The sequence below is a fragment of the Acomys minous genome (genome assembly GCF_964271855.1).
Source record: "Acomys minous genome assembly, chromosome: 9".
In the NCBI taxonomy this organism is placed as follows: Eukaryota; Metazoa; Chordata; class Mammalia; order Rodentia; family Muridae; genus Acomys; species Acomys minous.
The window spans coordinates 90,201,064-90,223,613 of NC_140490.1; the positions used below are offsets into that span (position 1 = coordinate 90,201,064).

Here is a 22,550-nt window from a genome sequence, read left to right on the forward strand (position 1 = left end):
CCCGGAAGGGCTTTACCTTCCAAGAGCTCAAGACTTGCTCCGCCTCCTGTGCTAACATGGCTGACCTTGTCTTCAGTGTCCCATTTGGCACAGCAAGTAACAGTATCTCCACCCCCGATAACGGTGACACAGCCCCTGGAGGTGGCCTTTACAACTTTATCCATGAGGGCTTTGGTTCCTTTAGCAAAGGCATCCCATTCAAATACTCCCACAGGCCCATTCCAAACAATCAGCTTTGCCTGGGCCACAATCTGAGCATTGTTTTTAATGCTCTCAGGACCACAGTCCAAACCCATCCAGCCAGATGGTATACCATTCTATTTTTTATTAGCTTATTCTGTCAATTCTTCACTTATCCTGAGAACATTAAGTCTACTATAAGCCAGTAACTGAATTTGCCTGTAAAACCTGTTTTGCTTTATAAAATTAGAAAGATTGGTCAATTTTACATAAAAAATTAGATATCTCTCCATCTAGGTTTGGAGTTCAAGGCCTTGTGTGGACAGGTCAAGAAACAATTGCTGAGACATTCCCCCTTCTATTGGATTCCCTTCTCCTCGTTTTCTTCCTCTTCCTCTTCCTCGTCTTCTTCTTTCTCTTCTTCTTCTTATTTTTGAAACAAGGGTTTTACCATGTAATCCAGGCTGTTTTCAAACTTTCTGTGATGTAGCTTCCTGAATGCTGGGACTACAGGCATGTTCCACGACACGCAGTCTGACTTCTTTTAGTCTCCAGTGCCGTAAACAACGTTCATTTGTAAAGAGCAGCGGCAGCAGTTATACACTGCCTCTCCTCCCCATCTCTCAACCAGGCCCGATGCCTTCATGTTGCCATCTTTCTGGTCCGCATGGGCACCGTGATTTCCAAGCCCAGCACGGCTAACTCTCTGGCCAAGGTAACCAGTTCAATCTTCTCATTCTAGAACCTTGTCAAACGGAAAACCCCAACGCTGTAACATTTTCTTTCTTCCTTCCTTCCTTCAGCCTTGAACTGACATTTTTTTGGGTACCCAGTGTGGCTCAGGATTGTGTTTGAGGTGTGGATTTCGCCCTTGAAGCATATGATAGGAGGCGGCACCACACCAGACTGGTAAACGCCATTGGCGCCTGGTGGAGGGGTGGGGGCGGAATGGGACGGGGCCAGGCCCGAGAGGACGCTCAAGCACTCTTTATTGCCATTGGCTGCCTGGTGCAAGTATGCAAATGAGAGAACGTCACTTCCGGATATATTTGGGCGCCATCTTGGCGCGCCATCTTCTCTCTCGCGCTGGTGCAGGAAGACGGAGGAGGGTCGTGAGCAGCGCTGACAGGCAAGCCAGGAGAGGACTGAGGGCTTCCCAGTGTAAGTGAAGACTTGGGGGTCTGGGGCGCGAGGCGGTCTGGGGCGCGAGGCGGTCTGTGTGACTGGAGGCCGGGAAGAGGTGTGGCTCGAGGCCCGTTGTGGCCCGTTTCTTTCCGGGAAGGACTGTGGCGCGAGCGAGGCCCGCGCGTGACTGGAAGCCGGGGAAGGACTGTGGCGCGAGGCCTGTGCGTGACTGGAAGCCGGGGAAGGACTGTGGGGCGAGGCCTGTGCGTGACTGGAAGCCGGGGAAGGACTGTGGGGCGAGGCCTGTGCGTGACTGGAAGCCGGGGAAGGACTGTGGCGCGAGCGAGGCCCGCGCGTGACTGGAAGCCGGGGAAGGACTGTGGGGCGAGGCCTGTGCGTGACTGGAAGCTGGGGAAGGACTGTGGCGCGAGCGAGGCCTGCGCGTGACTGGAAGCCGGGGAAGGACTGTGGCGCGAGCGAGGCCCGTGCGTGACTGGAAGCCGGGGAAGGACTGTGGCGCGAGCGAGGCCCGCGCGTGACTGGAAGCCGGGGAAGGACTGTGGCGCGAGCGAGGCCCGCGCGTGACTGGAAGCCGGGGAAGGACTGTGGCGCGAGCGAGGCCCGCGCGTGACTGGAAGCCGGGGAAGGACTGTGGCGCGAGGCCTGTGCGTGACTGGAAGCCGGGGAAGGACTGTGGCGCGAGGCCTGTGCGTGACTGGAAGCTGGGGAAGGACTGTGGCGCGAGGCCTGTGCGTGACTGGAAGCCGGGGAAGGACTGTGGCGCGAGGCCTGTGCGTGACTGGAAGCTGGGGAAGGACTGTGGCGCGAGGCCTGTGCGTGACTGGAAGCCGGGGAAGGACTGTGGCGCGAGCGAGGCCCGCGGGTGACTGGAAGCCGGGGAAGGACTGTGGCGCGAGCGAGGCCCGCGCGTGACTGGAAGCCGGGGAAGGACTGTGGCGCGAGCGAGGCCCGCGCGTGACTGGAAGCCGGGGAAGGACTGTGGCGCGAGCGAGGCCCGCGCGTGACTGGAAGCCGGGGAAGGACTGTGGGGCGAGCGAGGCCCGCGGGTGACTGGAAGCCGGGGAAGGACTGTGGCGCGAGCGAGGCCCGCGCGTGACTGGAAGCCGGGGAAGGACTGTGGGGCGAGCGAGGCCCGCGCGTGACTGGAAGCCGGGGAAGGACTGTGGCGCGAGCGAGGCCCGCGCGTGACTGGAAGCCGGGGAAGGACTGTGGCGCGAGCGAGGCCCGCGCGTGACTGGAAGCCGGGGAAGGACTGTGGCGCGAGCGAGGCCCGCGGGTGACTGGAAGCCGGGGAAGGACTGTGGCGCGAGCGAGGCCCGCGCGTGACTGGAAGCTGGGGAAGGACTGTGGCGCGAGCGAGGCCCGCGCGTGACTGGAAGCCGGGGAAGGACTGTGGGGCGAGCCACGCCTGCGCGTGACTGGAAGCTGGGGAAGGACTGTGGCGCGAGCGAGGCCCGTGTGTGACCGGAAGCCGGGGAAGGTCCGTGGTGTGACTGGAGGAATGGAAAAGCTGGAGTGCCAGGCGGTCATTGTGTGACTAGATGCCTGCGTGTGACTGGAGGCTATGGCACGAGGTCTGTGTGTGACTTGGAAGCCAGAGAAAGTGGGGCCACCAGGCCGTCATTGTGTGATTTTGAGGTCTTTATGTGATTGGAAGCCGAGGAAGAGCTGTGGCGGGAGGTCCCTGTGTGACTGGAGACAGTGTGTGAGTGGAAGCCGTGTGGGACTGGAGACAGTGTGTGACTGGAGACAGTGTGTGACTGGAGACAGTGTGTGAGTGGAAGCCGTGTGTGACTGGAGACAGTGTGTAGCTTGAGGCTGCCTGTGTCTCCAGGGAAGAGCTGTGGCTTGAAGTCTGTGTGACTGAAAGCTGGGTACTAGGCAGTCACTGAGAGACTAGAGGCCAGTTTGTGACTGGATGCTGTGGAAGGACTGTGGCAGGAGGCGGTCAGTGTGTGACTGGAGCAGGGGCGGAGAGGTGTATGTGTGTGTGCACTCTGGGAGCTGAGGACAGGGCAGGGCAGGTTGTGGGAGGGCTGGTACAGGCTGGGTTCTCATTGCTGAGAGCTGTTACTGAGCAAAGGCTCCCCTTATTGCAGGACAGAAACATCAAAAATGTTTCAAGTTCCTGTGGAAAATCTGGACTATGTCAGAAGTATGCGGCCATGGGTGAAGAGCATTCTTCCGGAGATTGGACTTGACAGCTGCAAAGGATTGTTGAAGGACCTTGAAGCCTTTGCCCCAAGTGACAGATACTTTTATAATACATCTTGGCCAGATGTTACTCCAGGGAAATATATCACAAAGAAAATGAGATACCGTTCCAAGCCATACTGCTGTAGCCTCTGCCAATACTCAGCAGATGTGCTTGTTTCTCTAAAAAATCATGTGCATCGTTACCATGAAGATGAGGTGGACCAGGAGATGCAGATCCAGTGTCCAGATTGCTCATTTGTTTCAAGGCCTGTTGCTGTGAGCAGGCACTTCTGGTTGTTCCATGAGCCTGCTGAGAAGGTTCACAGCCCAAAGGAGAAGGTTCTGGGCAATGGGAAGCCATTGAAGGGTTATATAAAACACTTCACATGTTTAAAATGCAACTTTTCCAACACTTCCTTCTGTAGCATGAAGAAACATGTGCTGAACAGCCATTTTCACTCTTTACTTAGTGCCTACATTGGCTTTCAAACTAAGGAAGACCAGCAGCAGCCAAAAGCCAGTGATACTCTTTCTGTGGCAAACACTCCACCACCTGAAAGATACTACTGTAAAAAGTGTAGTACCAATATGCGTAGCCAGGATGATCTATTTTCCCATATTTTGACATCAGACATACACAAGGATTTGGAGAATAAGTTGAGGTCTGTGATTTCAGAACACAACAAGAGGACTGGGCTTCTGAAGCAAATGCCCATTGTTCCAAAGCTAAAGGTAAGCATGTCCAGACCATCAAACAGCAGTGTTCCACTCACAAATGCTCCAGCAAAGCCACCTTGGTCCCATCTTGCCTTGTCACAGAACACTCCAAGTCCAGCCATGGTGCAGCCAGTGACCTTGGCCCAACCTGTGACCTCTGCCAATGTACGGCCACCGATGGGGGTCCCAGGCTCTTCCTGGAGCCTCACCAATTCTTTGTCAGATACTGCCCAGTCCCACGTGGCTTTTGTCTCCAGCCCTCTACCTGTGGGCAAGACCAGCCTCACACTGCAGACTTCGGCTCCTTCAACTGTCTTCTTTTCAGGCAAGGCTTCACCTCATAAGCCTGTAGACCCTCCTGCACTACCTGTGAGTCAGCCACTTGGGCCTGTGAAAAAGTCTGTTGGAATGAGCAATCACCTGATGAGTCAAGCCATCCAACCTGGGATTTTACCCTTCACACAGCCCATGGAATCTACACATCGGCGGGTGGGACCTCCAGGCAGATCAGTGGGGCTTACAAGCAGGCCAGTGTACCCCACAAGCAGATTAATCAGGCCTGGTGCCTTCACTTCTGGTTTTTCGAAAAGTCCTGGGGTTCTGCAGAACACATCACAAGGAACGCTATCTGTTGGTCAGGTTGTCTCATTGGCAGACCTTCCTGAAGGTCAGATGACCCCTGCTTCTATGATTCCTGCACAGACCATAGCTTCTGGGGTCCTTCCCACTGGCCAGGCAGTCCAGTCCAGGGTTCTCAATGTTGGTCAGACAGTCTCATCACAGGTTCTCCCCTCTTGTCATACAGTGTCTTTTAGGGTTTTCTCTGCAGATCAAGTGGTATCTGGGTTGCAAACCCCCAAGCAGCTGGTGGTCTCAGATGTCCCTGCGAACCCGGGTGTGAATTCTGGTATTCCTCTGCTTGGTCAGCCTGTTACATCAGGTCCACTAGTTAGACCCAGTATGCTTCAGCTCAATCAGTCTGTTGGCACCAGCATCCTGCCGGTGACCCTGTTAGGGAGAGCTGAAACTAAACAGAACACCATGTTCCTTGAGCCAGGCACTGTCTACAGGAAGCTCCTTCCAACAGGGACACAGGTTAATGGGAAGCCCATTTACACGGTGGACCCCACACCTGTCATTCTGTCTGTTCCTCAAGGTACTAGCCTCATGACTTCTGTTCCATCTCAGGTGCCCAACCAATTCCCACCCCCCAGTGTGGGTACGCAGATGTCCAGTGCTCTACCCAGCATGTCCTCTTCACAGGGGCCGGTAAGCACTGCAGACCAGAACATACTTGTTCAGGTCTCTTCATCTGAGGTGGATATGAATTTGGTTGTCAGACAGGCGAAGCAGTGGAAAATCTGCTCAATTTGTAATGTATTCTTCCCATCCAATGTCTACCAGGCTCACATGGAAGTGGCTCACAAACAAAGTGAGTTCAACTCCAGTGCGAAACTTGAACCAGTAAAGCTGGCAGTGCGCGCACCATTTCTGAAGTGGACAAGAGAGAAGGCTATGCGTTGCCTCTTCTGCAAATGCCTAGTCTCAGAGGGGGAGCTAATGTACCACTTACTTACACATGGCTTGGGGTGCCTGTTTTGCCCATGTACTTTCCACAACATTCAGGGTTTCTTGGAGCACAGCAGAATTAAACACCTTGGGAGAAAGAGGCTATTTTTGGATTATAGTAACAGGGGCTTCCAGTTGAGCCTGGATGCTAATGGCAACCTTTTGTTCCCCCATCTTGATTTCATTATCACTCTGCCAAGAGAGGAGATTGGAGAACAGGAGGTCTGCCTGGCTATCCTCTCAGGGATATATTCCACATCACTGGTGCCCTTGTATGTTAAGGTGAGGCCTCAGGTTAAGGTTGTACCTCCACTCAGTAAACAAGAGCTGATCTGTACCCTCTGCTTGAGCACATTTATGACAGCCGATGCCTACATATTACATTTGAAGGACAGACACCATATTATGCCTGTGGCCTATACAGTGCTGAGTTCTCCAGCCTTCAGGTGTGTCCATTGTTGTGGAATCTATGCTGAAAACTTGACTGTGGCAGCCATCACTCATCATTTGATACATTGTGAACATGCTCCCAAAGATAGCTCAGAACTGCAAGTTCAGTCCAGTTTTGTCAAGAGCAGTGAACTACAGTTTGTCAGTGAGAAAAAGATTCCTGATTCTACCTGTCCTGTAAAAAGAAAGTGGCCAGATGGCTATTTGGGGGCAGAAGACGTGAGGAAGGATGGGAAGGATCCCTTACCTGTACTAAAGGGTAAGACAGCATCAGATCCAGAAGAAGGGACTAGTGCTGTGCCTTTGAAGAGACAAAGGAATGAAAGCACAACTAAAGGACTAGTGGTCAATGAGGATTTACTCCAAATCATAGCATTAGATTTTAAGAAAGACAAAGACTACACCTCTGAGGAAAAAAAGCAGTTTCTTAGAAAATATTTCCACAAGAAACCATATCCTAGTAGAAAAGAAATAGAACTATTGTATTTATTCTTGAAGATGGAAAAAATTCATGTGACTTTGTTTTTTGGAACAAGAAGATATAATTGCTTGAAAGCAATAGAAGTCTTCAGACCCTCAGTAGTTCTAGGTTTTGATATGTCTGAACTTAAAAATGTTAAGCACAGACTGGTTTTTGAGTAGGAACCACAAAACTCAGTTTAAAGTCCTAGGCAGTAGTTTGAGATGATTTTGGTACTCCCTTCTGTTCTCTTGTATTGGTTTCTGTGGCTTTCCTGGGTGTTGCAGGTACTCAGAAATTCTTAGGTTAAGAAGTAAATGCTGCTCCAGAAGTACAGATTCCTGTAGTTTAGTCTCTTAGCAGTTAATCCTAAGGCCCCTCCCCAGTCATGTGAGTTAAGTTTTGGTATTTCATATATGGCTTATTCTTGGAAGCTTCTATATCAAATGATAAAAACTGAAGTCTATACAAATACTTGACTTTACACTGTAGAAAATTTCTGCTTGTTTGCAAATGATTAGTTGAAAGTAAGAGCATGGTTCTGGAGTGTTAGCGGCAGAAGCCCAAGACACAACAGTAGAGAAGGAAGGATTGTCATGTATGTGGCTTTCTAAGAACATCATTTTGAACATTAACTTGTTAATATTTGCTTACCATATACTTTTGATTCATATTTTCAGGTTTGTCCTGAAAGCTTAAAAACACAACTCATAGAAAAACTAAATGTTTTCATTATTAATATATCCCCATCTCAGGGTCTGGTGTGTAGTTCATAATATAAATCAAATATTTGTAGAGGCTAGAATGCATTCTTTGGTGAACTTTATAGTGACAAGTCAGTCACCTCTCCTTAACAAATAAGATAATAAATTTTTTTTAGCACCTTAGACATTGAAAAAACACACACAGTTCTTTCTTACTGCTCACAAGCAGTTTGGAGGAAAGGGCCATGGTCACATGTATGGAATTTCTATCCTTGTGTGTGGATCCTACTTGAAATGGAGTACAGGTTTCAGGCTTATGATGAAAGGGGTACATCAGGACTTCTGTCCTCCTGGTTGGAATAACTTAGTCGATGTGTTAAGAGTTGGAAAGATAGGATTTCCTCTGGCCCAGGTATCCAGATGACTAGTTCAGGCACTACTAAGGAATCTGTGTTGTATTCCTGGGCTATGGATGCCAAACCCTGTGTTTTCCGCATAGTGCAAAGTGTTAGCAGGGTGCATAGTAATACAGACCAGCCAGCTTAGGTTTGGAATCATTGCTTTTTTCCCCTAGCAAAACAAACTAATTTTGATCAAGAGGTATGCTCAGGAAGAGGGAACACACATAGACAGAGGAAGTATATTTGGTTTTTATTCTGAGAAAGGTGTTAATTTTGTCTTTACCCCCGTGGGCTGAGTTCTGACCTCTCAGTCTTATTCATTTGACTAGTGCACAGGAAAATGGAGGAAGGGGAAAGGAGTCATTGCTCTAAGGAGAAAAGGGTTACTGCTTCAGGCTATCACATTTCTAGAATAGGAATAGGACCATTGAGTAAACAAAACTGAGGTGGGGGAGGGATTATAGTGTTTGCAAATCTTACAAGATGAGGAAGACAAGATAATTCCTAGACATAAGTTTTATAGTATTTGTTAGAAAAAAAACTCATATTTCTTACAACTCCCTCTGACTTTTGTTCTTTTAAAACATTCCTCAACCAACCAAACAACATTCTTCAAACTCATTATGGATTCCTTTTTCTTTCCTATTTCGGAATAAGAAACTGCAATAGGGATGGAGCAGTAACAATTTATTAATAGTTGACTCAACTATCTTGTGTTAGGGTCTTTGTACGAAGACTTAGTTGTTGTTCTATTTAATTAGCATGGTGTAAGGTGAGCCTCCCTATCCCTGCATAGGGGTAGTTCCTTGGCCAGGAGATTCACCTACCTGTATTGGAAAGTTAGTGGAATCATTGCCCTTTGATGTACAAAGGAGGAACTTGTCTCCCTCCAGGCGAAGAGAAACCCCCAGAGTATGGGGCTCCAGGAAACAGTACAGTGTGGCTATATGGAATATTATTTTTGTTTGAGACAGGGCTTCTCTATGTAGCCCTGGCAGTCCTGGAACTCACTGTGCAGACCAGGCTGGCCTTGAAATAAAAGACACCCACCTGCCTCTGTCTCTCAAGTTCTGGGGTTAAAAGGCGCCTCCACTGCTTGGCTGCTATATGGCTTTTTTTAATTTTAATTTTTTTTCTATATGGATTTTAAAAGTAGTATTTGCATGTAACTGCATCAGGCAGTTTTGAATTTGTTTTGACTATTGCTAAACTGTCAATTCTGAGAGTTTGTTAGGCTTTTTTTGTTGTTACTGTTTTTACCTATACTGTGAATTAAAATTTGTTATACCACTGCCAAAAAAAATAAAAGTTTATTTTGGAACACAGTCCTAGAAATTTTGTTTACATGTTGTCTGAGGTCAATTTTGTACCACAAAGGCAGAGTTGAATAGTGATAGAAATCAGGGGACCTGGAAGCTAATATTGGCTATCTGATTTCTTTACAGATCATTTCCAGCACCTAGATTAGAGGAAGACAAACATTTCTGAGTTTTGGGAAACTTTCTCCCCTGGATCACTCCTTCCTTCCTTATTACCCACATACTTTGGTTATTATCCTAACTTTTAACTATTTTACATAGTGAACTTCACCCTATACTAAAAATGTTCCATGTAAGCTCTTCCAGTAGCTCTTCCCCACAACAACTCCATTTGTTTCTGATACATCTGCAAGAGACCTTTTAGATGCTGTGAAGAAACTGGCCAAAGGGGACCTTCATCCTTTCACCCCAGGCTGCATTTTCTCCTGTTCTTCCTTTGATGCTCTGTAGCCCCCTGCTACTACTTGTAGTTGACTTTGGTGCAGTAGTTGTGGCAATAGGACTAGTCACTGTCACTCTAAATCAACTTTATGCCCACTCGCTAACCCACTTTGTTTCTCTCTATACCTCAACATTCCCAGCAAAATCACATGATTTTACTCTGTTACCAAATCATCTGTTTACAGCTCTCTAATTTTCCAAGTCTCTTGGATGCAGACAGCAGTTGGGCATGGTGGCACACACCTTTAATCTCAGTACTCAGGAGGCAGAGACAGGCAGATCTCTTCTTAGTTTGAGGCCAGCCTTGTCTACAAAGCAAGTTCTAGGACGGCCAAGGGCTACTCAGAGAAACCCTGACTCGGAAACAAAACCAAAGGATGCAGACAGCAATTGCATGATGAATTGCAGTCCATCAAGCTAAGTCTCTTCCCCCTGCTGTGTGACCCGAGGATTCTCTTATCTTCAGTGGGCCCAGAAGTACCCCCTCTGACAAAGATCCTCCTCAGCAAAAAACAGTTATAATGTTCCTACCCTACATTTATATATCCTCTTAGAGTTAAGAATGATAGTTTCCTGCTAAAAGATTACACTTCCCACTTTCCCTTGTGACCAGACCAAGCAGCTCCAGAAAGCAAGGGACTATGATTGGGTAGTAGTTTCCATCCACATAAGGGTCTGGATCCCATTGTATATAGCCTTTTGGCATCCACACAAGTGGGTGACAAGATGGTTCCCTGATGTGAATGAACACTCTTAGCTGTGCTGGATAGGTTTATGCCAAATTGATAAGCTAACGTCATCTGAGAGAAGGGAAACTCAAGGAAATAAACCTCTGTAAGATCAGGTTGTAGGCAGGCCCATAAGGCATTTTCTTAATTAGTGATTGATGGAGCAAGGCCCAGTCCATTGTGAGTGGTGCTATCCCTGGACTGGTAAGAAAGCAGAGTGAGCAAGCCACATGAAACAAGACAGTAAGCAACACCCCTTCAGATAGCCTCTGAATCAGTTTCTGTCTTCAGATTCTTGCCTGAGTTTGAGTTCCTGTCTTGACTTCCTTTGATGACGATGAGTGATGTGGAAGCCTAAGACAAAAAAACCCTTTCCTCCCCAAGTTGCTTTTTTATCACGGTGTTTCATCACAGCAATAGCAACCATAGCTAAAACACCACTTGAAGTCAAACCTAGCCTCTCTTTGCCGTCTGTCTTCTGTACAGCTTCTTCAGTAATCTAACAGAGCTGAGGTGGGGTGGGGTGGTGGACTTTGGATTAGACAGGCATAGTGGATTTGAGAGCTATGAGGTGGTCTGCTGCTGTTAGACCTTGATGGCTTTATGTTCATGTCACAACCATATACATTTATGAAGGCCAGACTTTTAAAAATCTACCCTTTCTTGAGAAGTTTTTTAATTCCTGATGGATACAAAGCAAAGTACTGTGGGCTGGACTTCTCCACTCACCCTTTGGCCAACTGCCTTTATGTAGCACACAGCCTACACAACTGTACGTAGTGGTACTAACAAAGGAGGCGCGATGCCAGCTGACAGGGGAGTTTGTGAGGAAGCAGCACAGTTCAGGGGCTAAAAAGAGAACGTTCATGAACTTTCCACGTTCACGAAATTCTTCCTTAACCCAGTCACTTGTCTTGGAGTGTTGTCTCATCTGTGACACGGGAATGCTATGGCACTCACTGTTTTATTGTTATGAAAACACAAGGGACATCAGGTAGGGTAGGGTGTGATCCCTAACAGACCGTCAGAAGTTCAGTTATCATACATAGGGCAAAGTGCTTGTTCTGATGAGAGACACAGAAAGATGCAGTCACATGCCTCCAGGACATCATCACTACAGGGTCTCAGGAAAACAGGCATCAGTATAGGTCAGTTGGTGGTTATGTCAAATAGATCCCATACAGAATATCCCATGGGATTTCAAAGGAAGAAGGGAATCAGGGCAGCAATTACTGAGGGCTCTTTAGTGGCAAGTCTTGAAGTAGAGGGTGTTATTTAATCCTCACAAAGAAAAATAAGTGAAGCTTGGAAAGGACTTCCATAACATTAAGAGCTCAAACTTAAACTACCACTTTGGCTTATACTCTGTAGACATGGCCTGTGTGAGAAGGCCACAGAAGGGTTGGGACTTACTATCCCATGGTGATCAGCTCAGAGTAAGAGGTGGGTTGAGGTGCCATCTTACTAAGGAAGTTGCATCCACCCAAAATATGTAAGAAGGGAGAAGAGGTGAGTGAGTTTGTGTGTGTGTGTGTGCATGTGCATGTATTCACCAAGCTTGGAGCTCATTGTTTCTTTAGCCGCTAGATTGTCTGGCTAAAGATCTTTCTGTTTCTGCTCCCCTGTGCTAGGGTTACATATCCATGAAGCTATACCCAGCTTTTTCCATAGATACTGGCGATCTGAATTCAACTCTTGAAGCTTGTGTGACAGGCGCTTTACCCACTGAGCCAGCTCCCCAGCCCTATTTTATGTTTTTTTTAAAGTTAATTTTTATAAAGGTATTTTAGTACTTTGAAGAGCAAACATTAGAAAGAAGAGCTGTTGCTAAGTGGTCAGTTGGCACTCCACAGAGTCATAATTTCTTGTAAGCGTTTCATCTCTTGCTTAACAGTGTTGTGTTTAAAGCATATGGATAACACAGAAGTGTTGCAAGGGCTTTGGCCATCATAGAGACTTACAAATAGCCTCTCTTTTGAACAGAAATAGTCCAGTTACAGCTTAAAAAAAAAAAAAAAACTAAGGGTATTAATACCAAGCAAGAACAATTTTAATTCAAATGTAATTAGTTAATAATTGTCCCCCTAGCCTTCCACCTTCTGAAAGTTTCCAGTGTACTAGAAATTTCTTTTAAAATGAAGATCCTAATACAGTAGCTGGAAATTATGGGTTAACTTACAACCCCATTTCCCATTTAATTCTTCTTCTTCATACCTATGGATACTATTGAATTGGGACTTAGGTGAAAAGTGAAAGTCTTAGGGGAATCTTTCCTATGCTTTCCTATTTTTTTTCCTCTTAGGTTTTTCTGTACCCTTCTTTAGGTTACAATAGTGCAAAGAAGGGAGTGAATAATGGCAACCAATTGCTCTCCCCTTTGTTCTTGATTTTAGACTCGTGCCTCTTAAGATGTTTTTATATACAAGAGAGAGAAAGCTCATGTGAGGCCACATGCAACAGAGGCCCTGCTGCCAGTACGGAGGGGGCGGGTTATAGCAGCATCCACTGAAGAGAGCATCCACGATCCATGAGGTTACAGCAGAGCTAGCGAAGCACAGTAAGGCTCATTTGATGTTAAAACTTAAGTATTCTTTATTTGCCCAAACAGCACTATGTGGGAAGACACCACAGAGGGGGGGATGCAGCTCTGGCTGTTGGGGAGGGGCATCTTTACCTTGTTGATGATGTGTATCACTCCGTTTGTGGCTGCATTGTCACCGTCCACAATGGATGCCCCCTCAATGGTGATATTCTGGAAGTGCAAATGCAGTGGGAAGGTGAGTGCACTTAGGGGTCGCGTTACCTTTGGGGGTCCCTGCTTTCTGAGCAACAGTAACCGTCATAGTTTTCATCCATGAAATGCTTTAAATTGTGACCCATTAGACACCACAAACAGATAGACATCCACACACAAACGGAAAGATGGCTTTCTTCCACGTGAGGGGTGTACTGCCATTGTCAGTCTGTTCCACTGTTGATTAAAAAAAAAAGTAGGGGAAATTCACAAAGCACCATAGAGCGAAGAGCCCATTAGATCAGTAACACAGACATCAAAAAGCCAAGGAGGCAGCTGGGAGCATCTCCTTCCTTCCTTCTTACAGGGACCCAACTCTTGCCAACACTTTGATCTTGGAATTCCAGAAGCCTTCAGAATTATGAGGATACCAACTGTTACTAGGGCCCCAGTCTGTGGTACTTTTTAAAAAAAAACAGAGATCACTGCAAACTTACACAGACAGGGACTGTTTATCATTCAAAAGCAACTGAGCTCCAGTCTTTTTGGTTTCCTCTTTTTTCCCCACTGCGACCTCTGTTTGCAGTTTCTTCTGGATCTTAGGGAAAAGGGCCTCCATGTACAGAGACTGTGGAAACACACTAGGCCATCTGTCACATCTCTTTTTGTTAAAATGGGATGTTCTTATTGTATTAGATGCAGTAATGAACTTAAGGAAAGATATATGTTTGATGGTTATCTCCTCTAGGTCAGGGCCTTGACTGATTTATTTTGGGACCTGTACAGCCTGTGGCATGCAGGGTGGATGGTAATATTGCTAAGAAATTGATGGTTTGGAACACCAGTGGATTAGCCTGACTTTATCACACTATATGAGTATACACAAAGTCATGCTGTAAATAAAAAAAAATTAATAATGATTCCTACCTATTGTGTGCAGTGTGGTGCTTCAGCACATTGTATACACTGCACAAGGATGTAGTTAGGACACTTAGGCTCAACGTCATCTGAATCATTTATTTCTTCTTGGGATGACAACATTTAAATCCTCTCTTTCCAGCTATTTGATGGGTTTGTCTGGGAGCACTGGAGGTTACGTGTAGGACTCTGCACAAGTGTTCTTCCACTGAGCTACAGCTCCAATCCTCTTTTAGCCTTCATTTCAAAACAGGGACTCGCTAAGTTGCCCAGGCTGGCCATGACAGGGACTCGCTAAGTTGCCCAGGCTGGCCATGACATCAGTCTGCACCCTAGAAGGCTTTAACTTGTAATTCTCTTGCCTTAGCCACTGGAGCAGCTGGGATCACAGTCCCACAGCATCAGGCCAGGCTCGCTTACTTGATTTATATAGTGTGCTGCTGTTACGCAGATACACCCAGCTGTGCGATACTCCACAGAATGTGTTCATATACTAGTTGTATACTTACACTTCTATATTTGTGTATAATTTTTCTATATTTGTGTAAAATATTTGTGTATAATTTTTTTTTTTTTAGTTAGAGTCTCACTGTGTATCCCTGGCTGGCCTGGAACTTGCTATATAGACCAGGCTGGCTTTGAGCTCACAGGCTCCATCTGCCTCTGCTTTCTCCAGGGCTGAGGTTAAACTCATGTTCCACAAAGCCAACTGTACCCAAAATCTTTACCTCAAATTGGTATTTAAATAATTCAGGATACAACACAAGAGAATTTCCAAAGAGTTACAAAAGAAGATTTAGAAACTCTCCACAGAACTGCATGTTCGGATTTTTTGCTTGCTGTATCAGCCGGGGAGCCTGCTTTTAGGCTCGACTCCGTGGGTTCTTTTCTTAGTGCTCAGGCTGCCAGGAAGCCGGGAAGCTGGGAGCCATCTCTGTCCGAGTTAGGGCAGCAGCAGGCTTCACTGCTCGTTCGAACCCTTGCTCACTTTCCCTTTGCCCAACTCAGGGAAAGACTTTAACACTCAGCCCCTCACAGCCACGAAGCCAGACTCCCCATGGAACTGGCATGGGAGTCCTTGACAGACTCTGGGAATGCCAGACAAGCAGACTCTCTGGAGCGCCACTGTCTAGTGGCCACTGCCCTGGCTCTAGCACCAGGATGCACTTGTGTGCAGAGTCAGCACTCACTACAGACTCACAGTCTGGCTAACTTAAATGACATCCGGTTACTGCTGATGGCTCCACCAGGAGGTTGTGAGTCATCAACCTTAATTAACTACACCAGAACGAAAGGTGTGACATTGACCATCTTTACCCTTTCTGGGTCACGTCAGGAGGACCTCACTGGTCTGCAATTTAGATGACTGCTTCTGAGAGCTGTTCCTTTTTAATTTTTTATAAAAAATTTCATATAATATATTTTGATCATGTTTCCCTTTCCTCCACAACTCCTCCTAGACCCTCCTCACTTTCTTCCTCACCTAGCTGTGTTCTTTCTCTCTTAACACACACATACACACAAATGAAAATCAAAACAAATGGAGAGGCAGTAAGATAAAAAAAAAACACCAAACAAACCCAAAACAAAAACCCCAACAATACCCCAATACAAACATGGGGTCCATTTTGTGTTGCTCAACAACCCCCGGGCATGGCTGATAGACCCAGAGACACTTCATTGGATAAAACCAATTTTCTCTTTTGTGATGGCTAATCTTGATTGTCACCTTGGTGTGATTTAGGAGCCTTGGAACAAGCCCAGGGCAGGTCTATAGGGTCTCTTTAGAATAGGTTGAGGCAGGAAGACCTGCCTTAAATATCAGTAACATTAGTCCATGGGCTGGAGTCCTGGACTTCATAAAATGTAGAAAGCTACCCGAGCACACTCTCATTAATGTCTCCAGACTGCAGGCAGTGTCACCACCTGCCTTAAGCTCTTGCCATCATGACCTCCCTCAATGACAGGCTGTATCCTCAAACAATGAGCCAGAATAGACCCTCAGTTGCTTTTGTCAGATGTTTGATTCCAGGGACTATAAAATTAATGAGTAAACTTCTGTGGACTAGTTGTTTTTCTGTTTTCCCCCCTCATTTTTCTTTTTTCTTTTTTTAAATGTGCATGCGTGTGATCATGGTTGCACCTGGGTGGCGCTCACACAGGCTTCTGTTCTCTGTATACATGTGGAAATTTCCACCACAAAAATCAGAAAGGACAGCATGGTCAAAGGGGCCAGGCTCTACACAGCCAGATGCTCTTACCCCGTCTGTCTTGTCCAGGTGAAGGAAGCTTCCCTGCAAGGATGTTGCTAGCAAGCGCGAGGACGACAGGGTCTGCAGATCAGCCACTCCGTATGTGCCCTGTAGGGTGTGGTGTCTAGGGCAGCAGACCATAAGGATCACAATCAAATATCCATGCACTAAGAAGTATCACTGAACAGGGAAATAAGCTCTGGGGCCAGGCTCCCATACTCAAATGTCACCCTCATTTTTGCCTTAGATGGATAGAGTCATTAACCACTCACAAAGCCTCACTTTCCACATCTGTCACATGGAGATGATTGTAACAGCTATCTCAGAGGTGTTGGGAGGGTTAACTAAATGATATGCAAAGCACATTGCTTGGTTTAGCAGTGGTTCTCCATTGTGGGTCGTAACCCCTTTGGGGGGGGGTTCACATATCATATCCTGCATATCAGATATTTACGTGACGATCCATTACAGTTAGGAAGCAGCAATGAGAATAATTTTATGGTTGTGTGTCACCACAACATGAAGAACTGTATTAAAGGGTTGCAGCGTTAGGATGGTTGATGGGAGGGTTTGCTAGGGGCATCCTAGTGAAGGATCAAGTGGCTCCTCTACACTGAACTTAGGAATGTTCACCCCGATGCCAGTCGCATAACGTAGAAAATAAGGTAAATGACACTCACTTTATCAGGGCTGGAATATTGTTCCCTGACAACCAGAAGGCTTTCTCATTCTGGTCCATGCCCTCGATGGCTTGCTGGGACGGCACGAGGACAGTGAGATTTGAGGTGGCTGACAGCATGGACTGCAGGGAAGTGTTCTGAATCACAGGCAGAGAGAAAGTGGTCTGATTAGTGTGGGGGGCTAGCTGGCTAGCCGGCTATGCTGTCAGAGATGACGGCTTCCCACGTGATGTAACCCCAGGAATGCTGGGAAGAGTCTAGGCTTTCCCTCCCCAGCTCCACCCAGCCCTTGGCTGATGACTTAAGTCTTTCTTGAGACTCAATCTTTTTCCTCTTTAATGTGCAGATCTTTATAACAATACAGATTTTCCTGATTGCCTCATACTTTGTCATTGTAAGGCTGAATGAAAAGCCAGATAAATAGTCTTTATGTGTGTGTGTGTGTGTGTGTGTGTGTGTTGCGTGTGTGTGCACTCTCACACATAAGCATTCACACAAAGGACTATGTGAATTTTTCCGTGTCTTTAATGTAGGGCTGTAAGAAGGTTGCAGAGAGGGAAGGCCTGACTCAAACTTAACTACATCTCATTCATGCCCTGAAAGTCTACTTTATGTTTAACAATTGGATGGGAAAAAAAAATCAACCAAAAATAAAAACTGACTCCATACCCCTAAATCTTAGTTTGTAGAACTTGTTAATTCCTGGTGAATACTCCCACCATAAGTGATGTTAAACTTCTAACACAACAACATTTAAAGCGGGCTGGAGGAAATGTGCCCTGTCTAGCCTGCACCTGGGCTGGCCTTGCATGTAGAGACTGTAGATGGTGTGGTTACAAGGAAGCTGACAAGCCCAGAGAGGGAGCAGTTCCCTGCCTTGCCTGTATGGAGAGGGTTGTACAGACAGCCTCCATTGTAGAAAACAAGTAGTTCCTGGAATGTTCTGGAACATATGGGCAGCTTTCCCTGAGTGAGTGCTGACTAAGCAACACCGATTTGGGCACATATTTATTTAAAGGGACAAACAACCTGTTACGCTGTCTGGCTAGGTCAGGCACTTGATCCATTCAGACAAAGAGGATGGAGATCCAGACCATGAGCCTGGACTCTTTTACATGATACCTTTCAGAGTTGGGAAGGAGAGAGCTAAGCATATATTAAGTTTCCCAGATGTCAACTAGGAGCCCAAATCTCAGTGGATTACGGCATACATTGTGCCAAGTTTTCCCAGAATGTGCTGCGTGATGGGTAGTACTATCCTTGTGTATTTGAATTGCTTGGAAAGCTCAGCTACCACGCCTTAACCTGGACCAGCAATTTCCACCTTGGCTGTACATGTTAGCACTGGGCTCCACGTCAAGCCTCTGACTTATCAAATCAGAGTCTCCAGAGGTGGGATGCCCCCCCCCCCCCCGCCTCCATGATAATAAAGCGCAGGCAAGGTGGGGAGCTGCTGCTCAGGACCCTCTCCTACCCCGCACTGCCAGACCCCTTTCCATTTTTCTACCGCACAAACTCCCGATCTCTAGAATGGTTTGTGTTGCCGATGCGAAAGTGTGAATGCGGGACTCACGGTGATCCACTGGTGAAACACAGCTGCTTCAGAGAGGAACGACAGTTCCTTATCCATTTGTTTGAAGGAGGGTTGGGGGAGGGGAAAAAGAACACAGAAACGTTATCTCAGTGAGGTTCTGGGCATGCCCTCTTGAGCTGCGCTGTCCACAGAGCCGGCCTCCCCAGGCTGATGTGAACCCCGCACCCCAGCTATGTCAGCCTCCGAGCCCCCCCCCCCAGGCTGATGTGAACCCCCGCACACCAGCTATGTGAGCCTCCGAGCAAGAACTGCCGGTGGCCTCCCCACTCAGGGACCTGACTGGCCTGTAGAACAGAGGTTCTCAACCTTCCCAATGCTGTGACCCTTTAAGACAGTTCCTCATGTTGAGGCGACCCCACCCTCCCCGCCCCAACCAAAAATTATTCTCACTGCTACTTCATAACTGTAATTTTGCTACTGTTATGAGTCATGATGTAAATATCTGTGTTTTTCAATGGTCTTAGGTGACCCCTGTGAAAGGGTCATTCTGCCCCCAAAGGGGCAGCGACCCACAGGTTGAGAACTGCTGCTTTAGAGGTAGGCGTGTCCAACCCTTTGACACTACAAGACAATGTTGTCGTCTACAGAGTTCACACTTGAGGACCACATAACAAAGAATAATTATAAAGGGGGAGTGCGAAAGCACATCTGGTAATGTTTTACACAAACTGGTTTTGGATCATAGTCATCTTGGGGTGCGCAGGTCTATGGGCTACAACTGGGACATGCCTGTTAGACTGAGGTACGTCTAGCTTACTAGCAAGAAGCACAGACGCCCAGGCCCCCGAGAGCTCTCTCTGCGACTTTGCACTTGAGGTTCTCCACAGGGACTTACCACGAGCACGTTTCCATAGCACAGGAGACCATCTCCTTCATAGCCCTCTCGACAGACGCAGCTCCAAGCGCCAGAAGAAGTAGACCGACAGGTGGCCTGAGAAAACCAAGGTGGAGGGAACAGCTTGCTTTCCTAAAGTTAGAACTGACCCACATGCATCTGTGAGAAGGTCGCCTCCAAGATAAGAAGAGCTCTGAACTCAGACCTGGGAATTGTGTAGGGGAACTCTTGCAGTGTTTGCACTTGGCCCTGAGTTTAATCCCTAGTTTTACAGGAGCAGCAGCAGCAGCAGCAGCAGCAGCAACAACAACATCAACACCCCGCATCCCCGAAAGTACAGTGTTAAAAGATAGTAGAAGCAATCCAGGGATGCCAGCGTTGTAGCCGGATGCTCTTGCCTGCTGCTTTAAGTCACAACAAATTTCCCTCTTTCCATGCCTGCCAGATTTAGCAAATGAAAAATCTGAGAGAGTTAAATTTGATTTTCTGACAGATTGATGAATATATTTTAGTATAAACTTAATCTTGTGCAATATTTTGGGCACACCGAACCTTTGCCCAAAACTTACCCTCTCTGTATCTTAGATTAAAATTCAACTCCTGCCTGGCATCTTCTCTGGCAACCCACGCGCGCTTTCTTCTAAGCTTTGAAATAGAGCGGAGATTGCACTAGCTGCTCGGGTTCTGTTTAGGGATGCCCTTTGGAGGTGAGGGATTTTGTTTGTGGCTAGGCAAGATAGAGCAGTAGGATTTGGATATGAAGCATCTTCCCCCAAAGAATACTGTGTTAACGGCTTGCTCCCTTCTGCAGCAGGTTCAGGGGTGGGGCTTAGGGAAGTGACTGAGTCATGGAGGACCAAATTTCATCAATGTGACTGTATTGATGGGTTTAAAATTTAACGACACTACTAGGAGGTGGCCAAAAATTCTAGAGGTCAGGCCTAGTTGGAGGAAGGAGGTCACTGGGCACATGCCCATGGTGTCATGCTTTGCTTCCAACTACTTCCTCTCTGGCATCTGTCTACCAGGAAGTAAGGCACTTTGATTCTGCCACGCTCCTTACCACAGTGCTCTGCCTCAACACACACATCCCATGCAGCCAGGTGACCATGCAGTAAAACCGTTGAAACCAGGAGCCAGCCAACCCTTCTTCCTCAAGAGTTTGCTCAGGTATTTTCTACCATCACCACAAGAAGTGACCACACAACCCGATTTTTGTTCTTTCTCAAGAATTTTGTGTGCGTGTTTCGTAGTATTTAAGGAAGTGTCAAGTAACTCACCAGGGGGTGGCATTTCTCTGTTTGTTCCAAGCACGAAATGACTGGTTCACACTCAATCCCGTTTCCTCGGAATCCTTTCTTGCACTCACATTCATTCTGTGGTTCCAAGAACACGGAAGGAATCACTAAGCAACTGCTCGCAGGCCTTGCCCTCCATGACACGGAAGAGCAGACTGTGGAGACCTTAGCCATGCAAGCCAGCTACGGAACAGAGTCTAGATCCCAGACGGTCAGTCAGTCACTGCACACAGTCAGCTGTACTTGATTATCACAACATATCACAATGCTGCCCAATCATCGTCCTTTTTACTTTCTGTTAAAATTCTGGACCTCACAAAGGCCTATAAGGAGAGCTTTGACTCAATGGCTATCACAACGGGAAAGCTGACCCCATACCCCGAGAGAAGTGTTAAGCCAGCCAGGTGTAGCCACTTGGTGGAGATCCACGTACAAGGCTGTTGCTAGCTTGAGGACACTCTGCTTAGGCCAGATAATGCCTCCCCATCGGGTAGACGGATTCAAGGCCTCACACCTGCACAGACAGCCTGCAGCCTAGGGCCCGGCAGCTGATTTAGCTTCATGCAGCTAGCAAGTGTCCCTTCTTCTTTGAGGGCTTAGTCCCTGACTACAGTGGGCAGGCTCTAGGCTGTATTGCAGCCCTCACTTGCCCCATGGGCAGAATGTATACTTCCAAATGTATATTCTGGGGTCCTGTGTATGCAGCTAACTGATAAAGTGTGATGATGACAGTGACGTGATAAAATGAGAACATTTTCACGTTAAATGGCAGACGAGGGACAAATGACGCTGCAGTAGAGTACTTTAATGGAAAGAAAACTAACAACCTGGGCATAGAAAAGGCTAGAAGGAAAAAAAAAACACATCAGCTCAGAATTAATTTTCTATTATATTTTCCCCCCAAATGCAATATTTTGACATTTAAAACATGATTTAAGAGAATTCCTTCAACTGAGTTAAACAAGACAGGTGTTTTGGGAATTATCCTGGAACAGACCCTGAGTCTAGAGAACGACAGAGATCCATTAAAAGATAACCAGGAAGGGTCTAACCTTAACAAACTGCAAGGAATTTCAGAGACACTGTAAGTTTTGTGGAGCCATTGGCTTGTGAGGAGCTTATGGGACTGGACTACTATTCTGAGGGGGTGCGGTGGGCTTGGACTGTCCTAAGAGTGCTCTTTAAGAACTGGGAGCCAGGCATAGTGATGCACACCTGTAATCCCAGCACTTGGGGAGGTAGAGGAAGAGGCAGAGGCAGGCAAGTCTCAGTGAGTTTGAGGCCAACCTGGTGTACAAAACAAGTCTGGGACAGCCAAGACTACACAGAGGAACCTTGTCTTGGAAAAAAAAAGTCAGGAGAGATTAACAGAGGTGAGGAAGTATGTCTGGCTAGAGAAGGGATGTTTAGGATGGATTTTGAAAGTATAGTACTCCCCAGTTGGGGTTGATGTAACACCGTTCAGTTGTGGGAAGAAAGGAGTAGAACTTCCACTGCATGAAGTTTCTCTTTAACACTATCACCTGCTATGCAAACTTTACAAGGCAAGTGCATATATTTTATGCACTTGTGTGCAATGTTTTATAACCACATGGAACCCAAGCACACCCTTGTGTGATAGAACCCAAACTCATCAGCTAGAGGTTTAATTTCCTCTAACTGCTGTTGGGAGAGCACGTCTATGTCCCCAACCTTCACACTTCTTCATATACTTGATCCAATCATGGCTTATTTCCTTAAAGCAATAGTCATAGAAGTTAAAGTCAGTATGTACTGGATGTGTCAAAAATCCTTCAAGTCAACTACGACCGAGGGATGGCGATCTCAGATGGGGTTTCTTTGACTAAATATGTCATCTAGAGACTCTCTCTTTCTTCCCTCTCTTTTGCCCCCTCAGGACATTTAACATTTGTTGGTAGGAGAGGGTA

At 46.9% G+C, this 22,550-nt stretch overlaps 2 protein-coding genes across 3 annotated transcripts in view; one reads left to right on the top strand and one right to left on the bottom strand.

Moving 5' to 3' along the window:
• STAB2 (stabilin 2) overlaps positions 1 to 22,550 on the bottom strand; it is a 177,363-nt gene that overhangs the window by 75,081 nt on the left and 79,732 nt on the right. For both annotated transcript variants that reach the window (XM_084794364.1, XM_084794363.1), the window contains exons 26-31: positions 20,605 to 20,700; positions 19,325 to 19,420; positions 18,469 to 18,516; positions 16,896 to 17,032; positions 16,225 to 16,339; positions 12,986 to 13,063 (exon numbers count right to left, since the gene is read on the bottom strand). In XM_084794364.1, coding sequence (XP_084650490.1) covers positions 12,986 to 13,063; positions 16,225 to 16,339; positions 16,896 to 17,032; positions 18,469 to 18,516; positions 19,325 to 19,420; positions 20,605 to 20,700 — 570 coding nt within the window. The remainder of the gene's footprint in view (positions 1 to 12,985; positions 13,064 to 16,224; positions 16,340 to 16,895; positions 17,033 to 18,468; positions 18,517 to 19,324; positions 19,421 to 20,604; positions 20,701 to 22,550) is intronic.
• LOC311604437 (activity-dependent neuroprotector homeobox protein 2-like) lies at positions 1,232 to 7,513 on the top strand. The gene is made up of 2 exons (XM_084794365.1): positions 1,232 to 1,341; positions 3,426 to 7,513. Exon 2 carries the CDS (start codon positions 3,442 to 3,444, stop codon positions 6,898 to 6,900), a length of 3,459 nt encoding a protein of 1,152 aa, XP_084650491.1. The 5' UTR covers positions 1,232 to 1,341; positions 3,426 to 3,441; the 3' UTR covers positions 6,901 to 7,513.